Source organism: Corvus hawaiiensis (genome assembly GCF_020740725.1).
Source record: "Corvus hawaiiensis isolate bCorHaw1 chromosome 34 unlocalized genomic scaffold, bCorHaw1.pri.cur SUPER_34d, whole genome shotgun sequence".
NCBI classification, from domain to species: Eukaryota; Metazoa; Chordata; class Aves; order Passeriformes; family Corvidae; genus Corvus; species Corvus hawaiiensis.
Genome location: NW_025963258.1, coordinates 146,122 through 158,328, shown reverse-complemented (window position 1 = coordinate 158,328; position 12,207 = coordinate 146,122). Strand labels below are relative to the sequence as shown.

General features: G+C 65.8%; 2 protein-coding genes and 1 long non-coding RNA gene across 4 annotated transcripts; all 3 read left to right on the top strand.

The window, feature by feature from the left end:
* The first annotated feature begins 179 nt into the window (after positions 1-179).
* LOC125320766 (E3 ubiquitin-protein ligase HUWE1) lies at positions 180-4,623 on the top strand. The gene is made up of 6 exons (XM_048293174.1): positions 180-286; positions 627-732; positions 1,465-1,582; positions 1,652-1,833; positions 3,318-3,508; positions 4,463-4,623. Exons 1-6 carry the CDS (start codon positions 195-197, stop codon positions 4,563-4,565), a joined length of 792 nt encoding a protein of 263 aa, XP_048149131.1. The 5' UTR covers positions 180-194; the 3' UTR covers positions 4,566-4,623.
* Positions 4,624-5,216: 593 nt separating this feature from the next.
* Positions 5,217-11,705, top strand: LOC125320764 (guanine nucleotide-binding protein-like 3-like protein). Its single transcript, XM_048293171.1, is given in 16 exon segments — positions 5,217-5,326; positions 5,401-5,438; positions 5,825-5,926; positions 6,389-6,469; positions 6,748-6,825; positions 6,897-7,023; positions 7,117-7,220; positions 7,290-7,434; positions 8,310-8,397; positions 9,247-9,429; positions 9,778-9,915; positions 10,989-11,119; positions 11,192-11,286; positions 11,358-11,428; positions 11,430-11,529; positions 11,619-11,705. Coding segments are annotated over 16 exon segments (1,563 nt in total). The 5' UTR covers positions 5,217-5,313; the 3' UTR covers positions 11,688-11,705.
* On the top strand, positions 8,475-9,237 carry LOC125320765. 2 transcript variants are annotated; one of them, XR_007201277.1, is made up of 3 exons: positions 8,475-8,736; positions 8,774-8,807; positions 8,876-9,237. It is a non-coding gene; the product is annotated as an uncharacterized LOC125320765 (long non-coding RNA). The 2 variants fall into 2 exon arrangements; XR_007201278.1 differs by having other exon boundaries at positions 8,774-9,005; positions 9,074-9,237.
* Positions 11,706-12,207: the final 502 nt, after the last annotated feature.

Genomic DNA, 12,207 nt, shown 5'->3' with positions numbered 1-12,207 from the left:
ATGCCCTCGCAGGGGTGTGGGGCAGAGTTTGTGGGGTGCTGGAGCCGTTTATGGGGTGCTGGGTCCCCTCAGAGGGGTGTGGGATTGTGTTTGTGGGGTGCTGGAGCCGTTTATGGGGTGCTGGATGCCCTTAGAGGGGTGTGGGATTGTGTTTGTGGGGTGCTGGAGCCCCTTCAGGAGGTTTGGAGCCGTTTATGGGGTGCTGGGTCCCCTCAGAGGGGTGTGGGGTGCTGCAGTGCTGCTTCACCCGCTCCTTCTGCAAACACATCCTGGGCAAGTCCGTGCGGTAAGGGGGCAACCGGGGAGTGTCTGGGGGGCTGGAGCTCCCTGGCAGGGTCTCACCCCATTTTTGGTGCTCCCTTGGGGATCTCACCCCGTTTTTGGTGCTCCCTGGGGGTCTCACCCCACTTTTGGTGCTCCCTGGGGGGGTCTCACCCCATTTTTGGTGCTCCCCGGGTGATCTCACCCCATTTTTGGTGCTCCCAGCAGGGTCTGACCCCGTTTTTGGGGCTCCCTGGGGGGGTCTCACCCCATTTTTGGTGCTCCCCGGGGGGTCTCACCCCGTTTTTGGTGCTCCCCGGGGGGTCTCACCCCGTTTTTGGGGCGCTGCCCCCGCTGCCCCCCAGGTACACGGACATGGAGAGCGAGGACTATCACTTCTACCAGGGCCTCGTGTACCTGCTGGAGAACGACGTCTCCACGCTGGGCTACGACCTCACCTTCAGCACCGAGGTGGGGACCCCCCCTGAACCCCCCCAGGGCACGGGGGACCCCCCAAAAACCAACACCGGGGGCCCCCATTGCTGCCCAGGAGGGTCCCAGGGAGGGGCCCCTCCCCTCCTGAGGTGTCCCCCTGGTTTGGGGGTGTCCCTTCTGTCCCTGGGGTGTCCCCTCACTGCTCACACCCCAGGGGTGACACCCTCTTGTCCTGGGGACCTGTTCTGTGACCCGGGTGACACCGCAGGATCAGGAATTCGGGGTGTTTGAGGTTCAGGGATGTCCCCTCATGCCCTGCTGACCCCCTGTGCCCCCCCAGGATCAGGAATTCGGGGTGTTTGAGGTCTGGGGGTGTCCCCCCATGCCCTGCTGACCCCCTGTGCCCCCCAGGATCAGGAATTTGGGGTGTTTGAGGTTCAAGGACATCCCCCCATGCCCTGCTGACCCCCTGTGCCCCCCAGGATCAGGAATTTGGGGTGTTTGAGGTTCAAGGACATCCCCCCATGCCCTGCTGACCCCCTGTGCCCCCCAGGTGCAGGAATTCGGGGTGTTTGAGGTTCAAGGACATCCCCCCATGCCCTGCTGACCCCCTGTGCCCCCCAGGTGCAGGAATTCGGGGTGTTTGAGGTTCAAGGACATCCCCCCATGCCCTGCTGACCCCCTGTGCCCCCCAGGATCAGGAATTTGGGGTGTTTGAGGTTCAGGGACATCCCCCCCATGCCCTGCTGACCCCTTGTGCCCCCCCAGGTGCAGGAATTCGGGGTGTGCGAGGTGCGGGACCTGAAGCCCAACGGGGCCAACGTGCTGGTGACGGAGGAGAACAAGAAGGAGTACGTGCACCTCGTGTGCCAGATGCGCATGACCGGTGAGCGCCGGGGCCGGGGGGGCTCGGGGGGGGCTCCCAGGACCTTCCTGACCCCCCCAAATCCCGCAGGCGCCATCCGGAAGCAGCTGGCGGCGTTCCTGGAAGGCTTCTACGAGATCATCCCCAAGCGCCTCATCTCCATCTTCACGGAGCAGGAGCTGGAGCTGCTCATCTCGGGGCTGCCCACCATCGACATCGACGACCTCAAGGCCAACACCGAGTACCACAAGTACCAGGGCAACTCCATCCAGGTGGGGCCGGCTCCCGCGGGGTTCCGGGGGGTTCCGGGGGGCATTCCAGGGGGTGCTGGGGGTTCTGGGGCATTCCAGGGGGATTCCAGGGGGATTCTGGGCCATTCCAGGGGATTCTGGGGGATTCCCGGGGGATCCTGGGGGCATTCCAGGGGGATTCTGGGTGATTCCCGGGGATCCAGGGGGGTTCTGGGGGATCCGGGGGCATTCCAGGGGATCCCAAGGGTGTTCCAAGGGATTCTGGGGGCATTCCTGGGGGATTCCAGGGGGATTCTGGGGGCATTCCTGGGGGATTCCAGGGGATCCTGGGGGCATTCCAGGGGATCCCAAGGGTGTTCCAGGGGATTCCGGGGGATTCCACGGGGATTCTGGGCGATTCCAGGGCATTCCAGGGGCATTCCAGGGGGATTCTGGGCCATTCCAGGGGGATTCCAGGGGATCCTGGGGGCATTCCAGGGGGATTCATGGGGGATTACAACGATCCTGGGGGCATTCCAGGGGATTCCAGGGGATCCTGGGGGGATTCCAGGGGATTCCAGGGGGATTCCAGGGGGATAAGGGATCCCAAGGATGTTCTGGGGGATCCCAGGGGGATTCCAGGGGATCCCAAGGGTGTTCCAAGGGATTCTGGGCCATTCCAGGGGGCATTCCAGGGGATCCAGGGGGATTCTGGGGGCATTCCAGGGGGATTCTGGGGGATTCCGGCGGATTCCAGGGGATTCCCAGGGATCCTGGGGGCATTCCAGGGGGATTACAGCAATTCCTGGGGCATTCCAGGGGATCCCAAGGATGTTCCAGGGGATTCTGGGGGCATTCCAGGGGGATTCTGGGGCATTCCAGAGGATTCGGGGGCATTCCAGGGGGATTACAGCGATTCTGGTGGCATTCCAGGGGATCGCAGGGGTGTTCTGGGGGATCCCAAGGGTGTTCCGGAGGATCCTGGTGGCATTCCAGGGGATTCCAGGGGGATTCTGGGGGATTCCGGGGGCACTCCAGGGGATCCCAAGGGTGTTCTGGGGGATCCCAAGGGTGTTCCAGAGGATTCCGGGGGATTCCTGGGGATCCTGAGGGCATTCCAGGGGGATTCTGGGTGATTCCAGGGGATTCTGGGTGATTCCAGGGGCATTCCAGGGGATTACAGTGATTCCGGGGGCATTCCAGGGGATTCCAGGGGGATTCCGGGGAGATTCCAGGGGCATTCCAGGGGATCCCAAGGGTGTTCTGGGGGATCCCAAGGGGTATTCTGGGGGCATTCCAGGGGATTCTGGGGGATTCCAGGGGATTCTGGCGGCATTCCAGGGGGATTCCAAGGATGTTCTGGGGGATCCCGAGGGGATTCCAGGGGATTCCATGGGTGTTCCAGGAGATTCTGGGGGCATTCCAGGGCATCTCAGAGGTTTTCCAGGGGATCCTGGGGGTCTTCCAGGTGACCTCGGGGGTGTTCTGGGGGATCCCGGGGGCTGACCCGTCCCTCCCCCCCCCAGATCCAGTGGTTCTGGCGCGCCCTGCGCTCCTTCGACCAGGCCGACCGCGCCAAGTTCCTGCAGTTCGTGACGGGCACGTCCAAGGTGCCCCTGCAGGGATTCGCCGCCCTCGAGGGCATGAACGGCATCCAGAAATTCCAGATCCACCGCGACGACCGGTCCACGGACCGGCTGCCCTCGGCACACACCTGGTGAGGGGACACGGGGCGGGGGGGGGGACCCAGGAGGGACAGAGGGACATGGGGGGGGACACAGGGACATGGGGGGGACACGGGGACATGGGGGGACACAGGAGAGACAGAGGAGGGACACGGGGACATGGGGGGGACATGGGGGGACACAGGGACATGGGGGGACACGGGGACATGGGGGGGGACATGGGGACATTGGGGGGACACAGGAGAGACAGAGGAGGGACACGGGGACATGGGGGGGACACGGGGACATGGGGGGACACAGGGACATGGAACACGGGGACACGGGGGGGGACATGGGGGGACACGGGGGGGACACGGGGGGAACACAGGGACACGGGGGGGACACAGGGACATGGGGGGACACCGACCACCTGCCCCTGGCACACTCCTGGTGAGGGGACACGGGGGGGCCCAGGAGGGACACCAGGACAGGGGGAGAGGGGGGGACACAGGAGAGACAGAGGAGGGACATGGGGGGGACACAGGGACAGGGGGGGGACACCGACCACCGGCCCCTGGCACGCTCCTGGTGAGGAGACACAGGGACGTGGAGGGACACAAGGACATAAGGGAGACCCAGGGGACATCAGGGGACACTCGGCCTCCGCCGCCCTCTGCCCCCACCTTGCACAGGGGGACGGAAAGGGGTGGGAGGGGACAGCAGGAGGTGGCACCGGGAGGACGCGGAGATGGGAACGGGGGACACACGGGTGAGGTGGGGACGAGTCACTGAGGTCAGGTGAGGACACGGGGACAGAGCCACGGAGCAGCGCTCGGGGGTGGCACGGGGACAGCGGGCGGGAGTGCGGACACAGGGATGAGAGACGGGAACGGGAGAGGGGGGCAGGAACGGGGGGGCACGGCCACGGGGGCGGGTGGCGCTGGGCACGGGGGGCACGGGGGGCACGGGGGGCCGGTGCCACGCGAGTGACGCGGGTGCGTCCCCAGCTTCAACCAGCTGGACCTGCCGGCCTACGAGAGCTACGAGAAGCTGCGGCACATGCTGCTGCTGGCCATCCAGGAGTGCTCCGAGGGCTTCGGGCTGGCCTAGGGGGGCCGCCCCGACCCCCCCGCAGGGGCTCTATAAATATATATATATTTTTTGGTTCCGTTGGCTTTTTTTGGTTTGTTTTGTTTTTTTCGGGGTTGTTTTTTTTTCTCCGGTCCCGGTTTGGGGGGGTTTTTGCTCTGTTGGAGGGTGGGGGTTCCCTCCTCCCCCCTCACCCCCTCCCCCCGTGTTGGGGGCTGGGGGGGGCGGGGATGGTGAAAGGGGGGAGCCCCTGAAATTATAAATAAGAAGTTCAGCCCCTCCCCCACCCCAAAACTGAGAGAAAAAGTTAAAAAAAAAAAAAAAAAGGAATAAAAAAGTGCACTCTTGGTAAGGGCAGTCCCGGTCGTTCTTGGGGGGAGGGGCGGGGCTGGCCGCCATCTTGGGTGCGGCGGGGTGGCGTCCTCGCGCGCGTCCGCCATGTTGGGTGTGGCAATAGAAGCGGGTTGTGCCGGTGTCCGCCATCTTGAGCGTGGCCGTGCCGCTGTCGCGGCCATGTCGGGTGTGGCAGGGCGGCCACTGAGGGGGCGCCATCTTGGGCGTGGCACGGCGGGGGAGGTCACCAGGTGGCGGCCGCCATCTTGGGTGTGGCATTGGCGCGCGAGTCGCCATCCTGAGTGTGGCCGTTGGTCGCCATGTTGGGTGTGGCGACGGAGGGACGCTGCCGCCATGGTGCGATGCCTTCAGTGCGCCGGAAGTGACGTCACTAGGAGGCGCCAGGGATCCGCGGCAGCGTGGGGGAGCCGCAGTCATGACCCGGTCCCGTGAGTTCGGGGAGGCACCGGGAGGGCTCGGGGGCTTTTGGGGACCCCCGGACTCACCCCGCCCCTCCCCGCAGGACGACAGGTGGAGGCGTCCCGGAAGAAGCGCGTCCAGGTGAGCCCCAACCCGGCCCGGGGGCGGGGGGAACCGGCCGGGTTTGGGGATGCAGCCCTTCCCCCGTGTGTGACCCCCCCCGCCCCCGTGTGTGACAGCCCCCCGTGTGACATCCCGCCATGTGTGACCCCCCCCGCCCCCGTGTGTGACAGCCCCCCCTTGTGTGACCCCCCCCGCCCCCGTGTGTGACACCCCCCTCTTGTGTGACCCCCCCCACCCCCATGTGTGACAGCCCCCCGTGTGACACCCCGTCATATGTGACCCCCCCGCCCCCATGTGTGACACCCCGCCATGTGTGACCCCCCCGCCCCTGTGTGTGACACCCTCTCTGTGTCCCCCCAAACCCGTGTGACCCCCCCACGTGTGACCCCCCCCGCTGTCCCCAGGCCCGGCGCACGCGCGGCGGGGGCAGGAAGGACCCGGGGGTGCCGCAGCTCGGCCGCTTCGCCGCCTACGTGCAGCAACAGAGCAAGAGCCGGCAGGGACGGGTGAAGAACCCGGGGGGGCGTTTTGGGGTGTCCCCCAGGTGTGACCCCAGGGGGATGTTTTGGGGGTGTCCCCCAGGTGTGACCCAGGGGGGTGTTTTGGGGGTGTCCCCCAGGTGTGACCCCGGGGGGACATTTTGAGGGTGTCCCCCAGGTGTAACCCTGGGGGCGGATCTCAGGGTTTTCCCGGGCTGTTTTGGGGTGTCCCCCAGGTGTGACCCCGCGGCGGCATTTGGGGGTGTCCCCCAGGTGTGACCCCGGGGGCGGATCTCAGGGTTTTCCCGGGCTGTTTTGGGGTGTCCCTACCAAATCTGAGCCTGGGAGGATTTCTGTTGCTCCCATTGTGACCCCGGGGGAGCGCTTCGAGGTCTCCCCTCAAGGATGAACTCGGGGGGGCTGTTTGGGGTCATCCCTCCCAGTGTGGCCCCGGGGGGGGTTGGGGTCTGACCGCTGTGTGTCCCCCAGGCGCTGCAGGAGCAGCAGCGGTCACTCCTGGCTGCGCAGCTGGCGGACGCTGTGCGGCGACAGCAGCGCTTCCAGAGCCAGGTGGGACTGGGAGCAGCTGGGGGGGCTCCCTGGGGCGGGTGAGGGGCTCCCCGGGGAGCGGGGGGCTTCCCAAGGAGGGGGGGGTTCCCCTGAGAGCGAGGGGCTTCTCCCCCTGGGAGGGAGGGGGGCTCTCCTGCAGGACAAGGGGCTCCCCGGAGCGCAGGGTGTCCCGTGGGAGGGGGGGTTCCCCACACAGGGGGGGTTCCCCAGAGCACGGGGGGTCCCCCCAGAGAGCGGGGGGCTCCCCATGGGGGTCCTCGTGACACAGGTGCCCCCAGGAGCAGGAGGAGGAGGAGCCCCCTCAGCCCCCCCAGGACGAGGCGTCGCTGCGTCAGTTCGGGCGGGAGCTGCGCAAGGTCAGTGCCGGGGGCTTGGGGGGGGATTTTTGGGGGGGTCTCTCCCCACAGCTGAACTCCGATTCTGGCAGGTGCTGACGGCGTCTGATGTGGTGCTGGAGGTGCTGGACGCCCGCGACCCCCAGGGCTGCCGCAGCCCCCGGCTCGAGGGGGCCCTGCGGCCCCAGCAGCGCCTCGTGCTCGTCCTCAACAAGATCGGTGAGGGGGGGTGGGTCTGGGCGGGGCGGGGGTCCCGGGTTCCCCTGGCCCCGCAGCCCTGGGGACACCCCCGTGTGTGTCCCCCCACCCCAGACCTGGTGCCGCGGGATGTGGTGGCCGCGTGGCTGAAGCATCTCCGGGCCGAGTTCCCCACGGTGGCCTTCAAGGCGTGCACGCAGCAGCAGAGCCGGAACCTGGTGGGTGCCGGGGGCCTGGGGAGGGGGGCTGGGGGAGGGGCTCCCGGTGACCCCCCCGTGCCCCCACAGAAGCAGAGCCGGGTGCCGGCGGCCGCAGCCCCCGAGGAGGTGCTGGAAGGGGGGGCCTGCGTGGGCGCCGAGAGCCTCCTGCACATCCTGAGCAACTACGGCCGCTGCGGGGGGGCCAAGATCTCCATCACCGTGGGGGTCGTGGGTGAGGGGGGCTGGGGGAGGTTTGGGGGCTGGGGTTGAGTGGGGGGCTGTGAAATTGGGGGCCCAGGGTGGGGGATGGGGTTTGGGGGGGGATGGGGGTTGAGTGGGGGGCTGTACAATAGGGGGGTTGGGGTGGGGATGCAGTTTGGGAGGGATGGGGGTTGAGTGGGGGGCCAGGGTGGGGGATGGGGTTTGGGGGGGATGGGGGTTGAGTGGGGCCTGGGGTGGGGGATGGGGTTTGGGGGGGATGGGGGTTGAGTGGGGCCTGGGGTGGGGGATGGGGTTTGGGGGATGGGGGTTGAGTGGGGGGCTGTACAATAGGGGGGTTGGGGTGGGGGATGGGGTTTGGGGGGGATGGGGGTTGAGTGGGGGGGCCAGGGTGGGGGATGGGGTTTGGGGGGGGATGGGGGTTGAGTGGGGCCTGGGGTGGGGGATGGGGTTTGGGGGGATGGGGGTTGAGTGGGGGGCCAGGGTGGGGGATGGGGTTTGGGGGGGATGGGGGTTGAGTGGGGCCTGGGGTGGGGGATGGGGTGTGGGGGGCTGTGAAATAGGGGGGTTGGGATGGGGTTTGTGGGGCTGGGGTTGAGTGGGGGGCTGTGAAATAGGGGGGTGTGATGGGTGAGTGGGCCATAGGAGGCGGTTGGGGGCTGGAGGGGTGCGGGACGCTGTGAAATAGGGGAACTGAGCTGAGGGGGGCTGGGGAGGTTTGGGGGGCCATGGGTTGAGTGGGGGGCTGTGAATAGGGGGGGTGATGGGTGAGGGGGGCTGGTGGGTGAGCAGGGTGTTTGGGGGGCTGTGGAAGGGAGGGCTGGGGGTCAAGTGGGGAGTGAGCGGGGGGCAGATTTTGGGGTCTGTCCCAACCTCTCCCCTTCCCAGGGTACCCCAACGTGGGCAAGAGCAGCCTCATCAACAGCCTCAAGCGCAGCCGCGCCTGCGGGGTGGGGGCCATGCCCGGGGTCACCAGGTGAGCCCTGCCCAGGGGTGGGGCTGGGGGTCACCATGCCCGGGCTGGGGGGAGGGGGCTGGGTGGGAGGAGCCTGGGCTGACCCCGCCCAGGTTTGAGGTGGGTGTGGCACACAGCCCCGCCCAGGTGTGAGGTGGGTGTGGCACAGACCATGCCCAGGTGTGAGGTGGGTGTGGCACACAGACCATGCCCAGGTGTGAGGTGGGTGTGGCACACAGACCCACCCAGGTGTGAGGTGGATGTGGCACACAGACCATGCCCAGGTGTGAGGTGGGTGTGGCACACAGACCCACCCAGGTGTGAGGTGGATGTGGCACACAGACCATGCCCAGGTGTGAGGTGGGTGTGGCACACAAACCCACCCCAGGTGTGTGAGGTGGGTGTGGCACACAGACCTGCCCAGGTGTGAGGTGGGTGTGGCACACAGACCCGCCCAGGTGTGAGGTGGGTGTGGCACGCTGCCCCGCCCAGGTTTGAGGTGGGTGTGGCACACAGCCCCGCCCAGGTGTGAGGTGGGTGTGGCACACAGACCCACCCAGGTGTGAGGTGGGTGTGGCACACAGACCCACCCAGGTGTGAGGTGGGTGTGGCACACAGACCATGCCCGGGTGTGAGGTGGGTGTGGCACACAGACCCACCCAGGTGTGAGGTGGGTGTGGCACACAAACCCACCCAGGTGTGAGGTGGGTGTGGCACACAGCCCCGCCCAGGTGTGAGGTGGGTGTGGCACACAGCCCTGCCCAGGTGTGAGGTGGGTGTGGCACACAGACCTGCCCAGGTGTGAGGTGGGTGTGGCACACAAACCCACCCAGGTGTGAGGTGGGTGTGGCACACCGTCCCTGCCCCCAGGTGCCTGCAGGCCGTGCAGCTGGACCGGCACATCCGGCTCCTGGACTGTCCGGGCGTCGTGCTGGACTCGGGGGACCCCTCGGCCGCCGCCCCCCTGAGGGGGGCCCTGGCCCCGCAGCGCCTGCGGGACCCCCTGACCCCCGCCTGCGCCATCCTGCGCCGCTGCCCCCCCCCAGCAGGTGCGTGGGGACCCCTCTGGGGGGCTGGGGGTAGGTGGGACCCCCGTCACCACAGCAAGGGGCAGGGTGGTACCCTATTTTTCCAGCTGACTCAGCAGATTTCATGGTCAGCTCCTGGGGGGGACTCAGCAAACCCCAAAACTGGGATCAACGTGGGGCGGGGGGGGGCGGCTCAACATGGGGGTGCACCCCCTGTCCCCATAACAGTGGGGCAGACAGGTTATTTCAGGGGGACCCTCCCCCGCTTTGGGCATTTTCAGCCCATTTTGGCCACAGGGAGGGGGCAGGGTGAGGGTGCCCTGTGTGTCCATCCCCCCCCCCCCAACCCCACGGTGTCCCCCCCACAGCTGAGCGAGCTCTACGGGGTCCCCCCCTGCGCTGACCCCCTGCAGTTCCTGGCCCACCTGGCCCGGCGGCAGGGCCGGCTCCGGCCGGGGGGGCTGCCGGACGCCCACGCCGCCGCCGTGGCCCTGCTGCGCGACTGGACCAGGTGCGGGAGGGAGGGGACATTTCGGGGGGGCCTCCCCACACTCTGACTCTTTCTGGGGGGCCGTGAGGGGTTTCCACACCCTGACCCCCTTTTTGGGTGGGTGGAGGGGTCTTCCCACACCCTCACCCCTTTTCTGGGGTTCCCTACACCCTGGTCCTGTTCTTTGTGTATGGGGAGGGGTTTTCTCCTCAACCCAACCCCATTTTTTGTAGACAGGAGAGGTCTCTCCACACCGTACGACCCCATTTTGGGGGCATGAGGGGTCTTTTCACACTCTCTAACCCCATTTTGGGGGGGGGGGGGGCTACAAGTTCACCCCTATGAGCTGATCCGTTTTTTTTGGGGATAGGAGGAGTCTTCCCAGAGTTTCTGAGCCCCTTGTTGTGGATCAGAGGGGTCTTTTCAGACCCTGCGACCCCTTTTTGGGGCTGTGGGGTCTCCCCCACACCCTGACTCCCCTTTTTCAGGGTTTGGAGGTGTTTTTTCATATCCCTTTATGGGGGGCTGGTGGGAATCTTTGTACACTCACCCCCTTTTCAGGGGGCTTTGGGGTCTCCCCACACCCATTTTTGTGGACAGAAGGGGTCATTCCACCCTCTGTGACCCCATTTTGGAGGGGCTGCAAGGTCTCCCCGCACCCTGAGCCCTGTTTTTGAGGACAAGAGTGGTCTCCCCATACCTTGACCCCCTTTTTGGGGACAGGAGGGGTCATTCCACCCTCTGTGACCCCATTTTGGAGGGGCTGCGGGATCTCCCCACACCCTGACCTCCCTTTTTGGGGTCAGGAGGGGTCTCCCCACACCCTGACCTCCCTTTTTAGGGACAGAAGGGGTCATTCCACCCTCTGTGACCCCATTTTGGAGGGGCTGCAAGGTCTCCCCGCACCCTGAGCCCTGTTTTTGGAGTCAGGAGGGGTCTCCCCACACCTTGACCCCCTTTTCTGGGGACAGGAGGGGTCATTCCACCCTCTGTGACCCCATTTTGGAGGGGCTGCAAGGTCTCCCCACACCCTGAGCCCTGTTTTCGGGGTCAGGAGGGGTCTCCCCACACCCTGACCCCCCTTTTTCCTGCAGCGGGAAGATCTCGTACTACACCCACCCCCCCAAATCGCAGGGGGTGCAACTCGAGGCCCAAATCCTGCCGGCGCTGGGGCCAGCACTGGACCTGGAGGCTCTGGAACGGGGCGATGCCGAGGCACTGGCAGGTGAGCAGTACCTGAGCCCCGCTCCCTTCACCCCTCGGGGACCCCCCCAAAGCTCACCTGGCCCCCCCACAGCTGTCCCAGTGACGGTGACGGGCCTCGGGCTGTCCCCGGGCAATGCTGAGGAGGAGGAAGGAGAAGCCATGGAGGACGACAGCGGCGACCTGGAGGTGGGAAGGGATTTGCTGAGGTGGGGGGTTTTTTGGGGGGCAGTGGGTTAATGTTTGACCTTCCAACCCAGCTTGGCACAATGACGGTGGAGCTCAAGCCCCGGGTGAAGTCGGGGGGCACTGGGGGGGAGTCGGTGCCCCGAGCCCCCAACCTGGAGGAGGTGGCTGCGCTCCCCCCTCTATTCCAGGGCCAGGGGCTGCAGGCAGCTGGAAAAAGGAGGAAAAAGCTACAAAAAAGAGCAGGTGAGTGAAGACACCCCCTTTTCCTGACCCCCTCCCCCCAAGCCTCCCTGACCCGCCCCCCAAAACTCCTGATCACCCCCATCCCGCAGAGAAAATCGCCACAAAGCTGTCGGAGACGTTGGAGGCAGCCATGCAGTTCTGAGGCATCTACAGATTAAATAAAAATTAAAATACTATGTTTAAGTGAGAAATGGTTAAAAAAAACCTTTTAGAAATGAAAGGGCTGGGGGGACAGGGGTGCTATAGGTGTGATTTGGGGGGTCTCTCAAGCAGGAGGTTTAAATATAGAGATTTTTGGGGGTCCCCCATGTCCCTGTGGGGGTTTTGGGGTGGTCTCATCCCATCTCACAGCTGGGAGGGTGAGTGGGGATGTAGAACCCCCCAAATTTGAAGGGACCCTTCTTCTCCAGCTGACTCAGCAGATTTAGTGCTCAGCCGCTTAGTGAACCTCAAAACTGGGGCCAAGAGGGGGCTCAGCATTGGGGGATGCACCCCGTTATTGAGGGCACTCCTTCTCCACAGCCTCCCCAATCCCTACAGCACCCAATATCCCACTTTGACACTAAATGTGCGCCCCCCCAACCCTCCAGAGCACCCCAAAAGCCACCTTGGACACCTCAAACACTCCCTGAGGTCCCACAGCTCCCCAAATCCCCTTGTACACCCCCAAAAGGCACA

Excerpts from the sequence above, each read along its gene's own strand:
- LOC125320766 (XM_048293174.1), top strand. The coding sequence starts at position 195 with ATGGGGTGCTGGGTCCCCTCAGAGGGGTGTGGGGTGCTGCAGTGCTGC. Across the intron at positions 287-626 it reads ATCCTGGGCAAGTCCGTGCG|GTACACGGACATGGAGAGCG; the intron begins GTAAGGGGGCAA and ends GCTGCCCCCCAG. Across the intron at positions 1,834-3,317 it reads ACCAGGGCAACTCCATCCAG|ATCCAGTGGTTCTGGCGCGC; the intron begins GTGGGGCCGGCT and ends TCCCCCCCCCAG.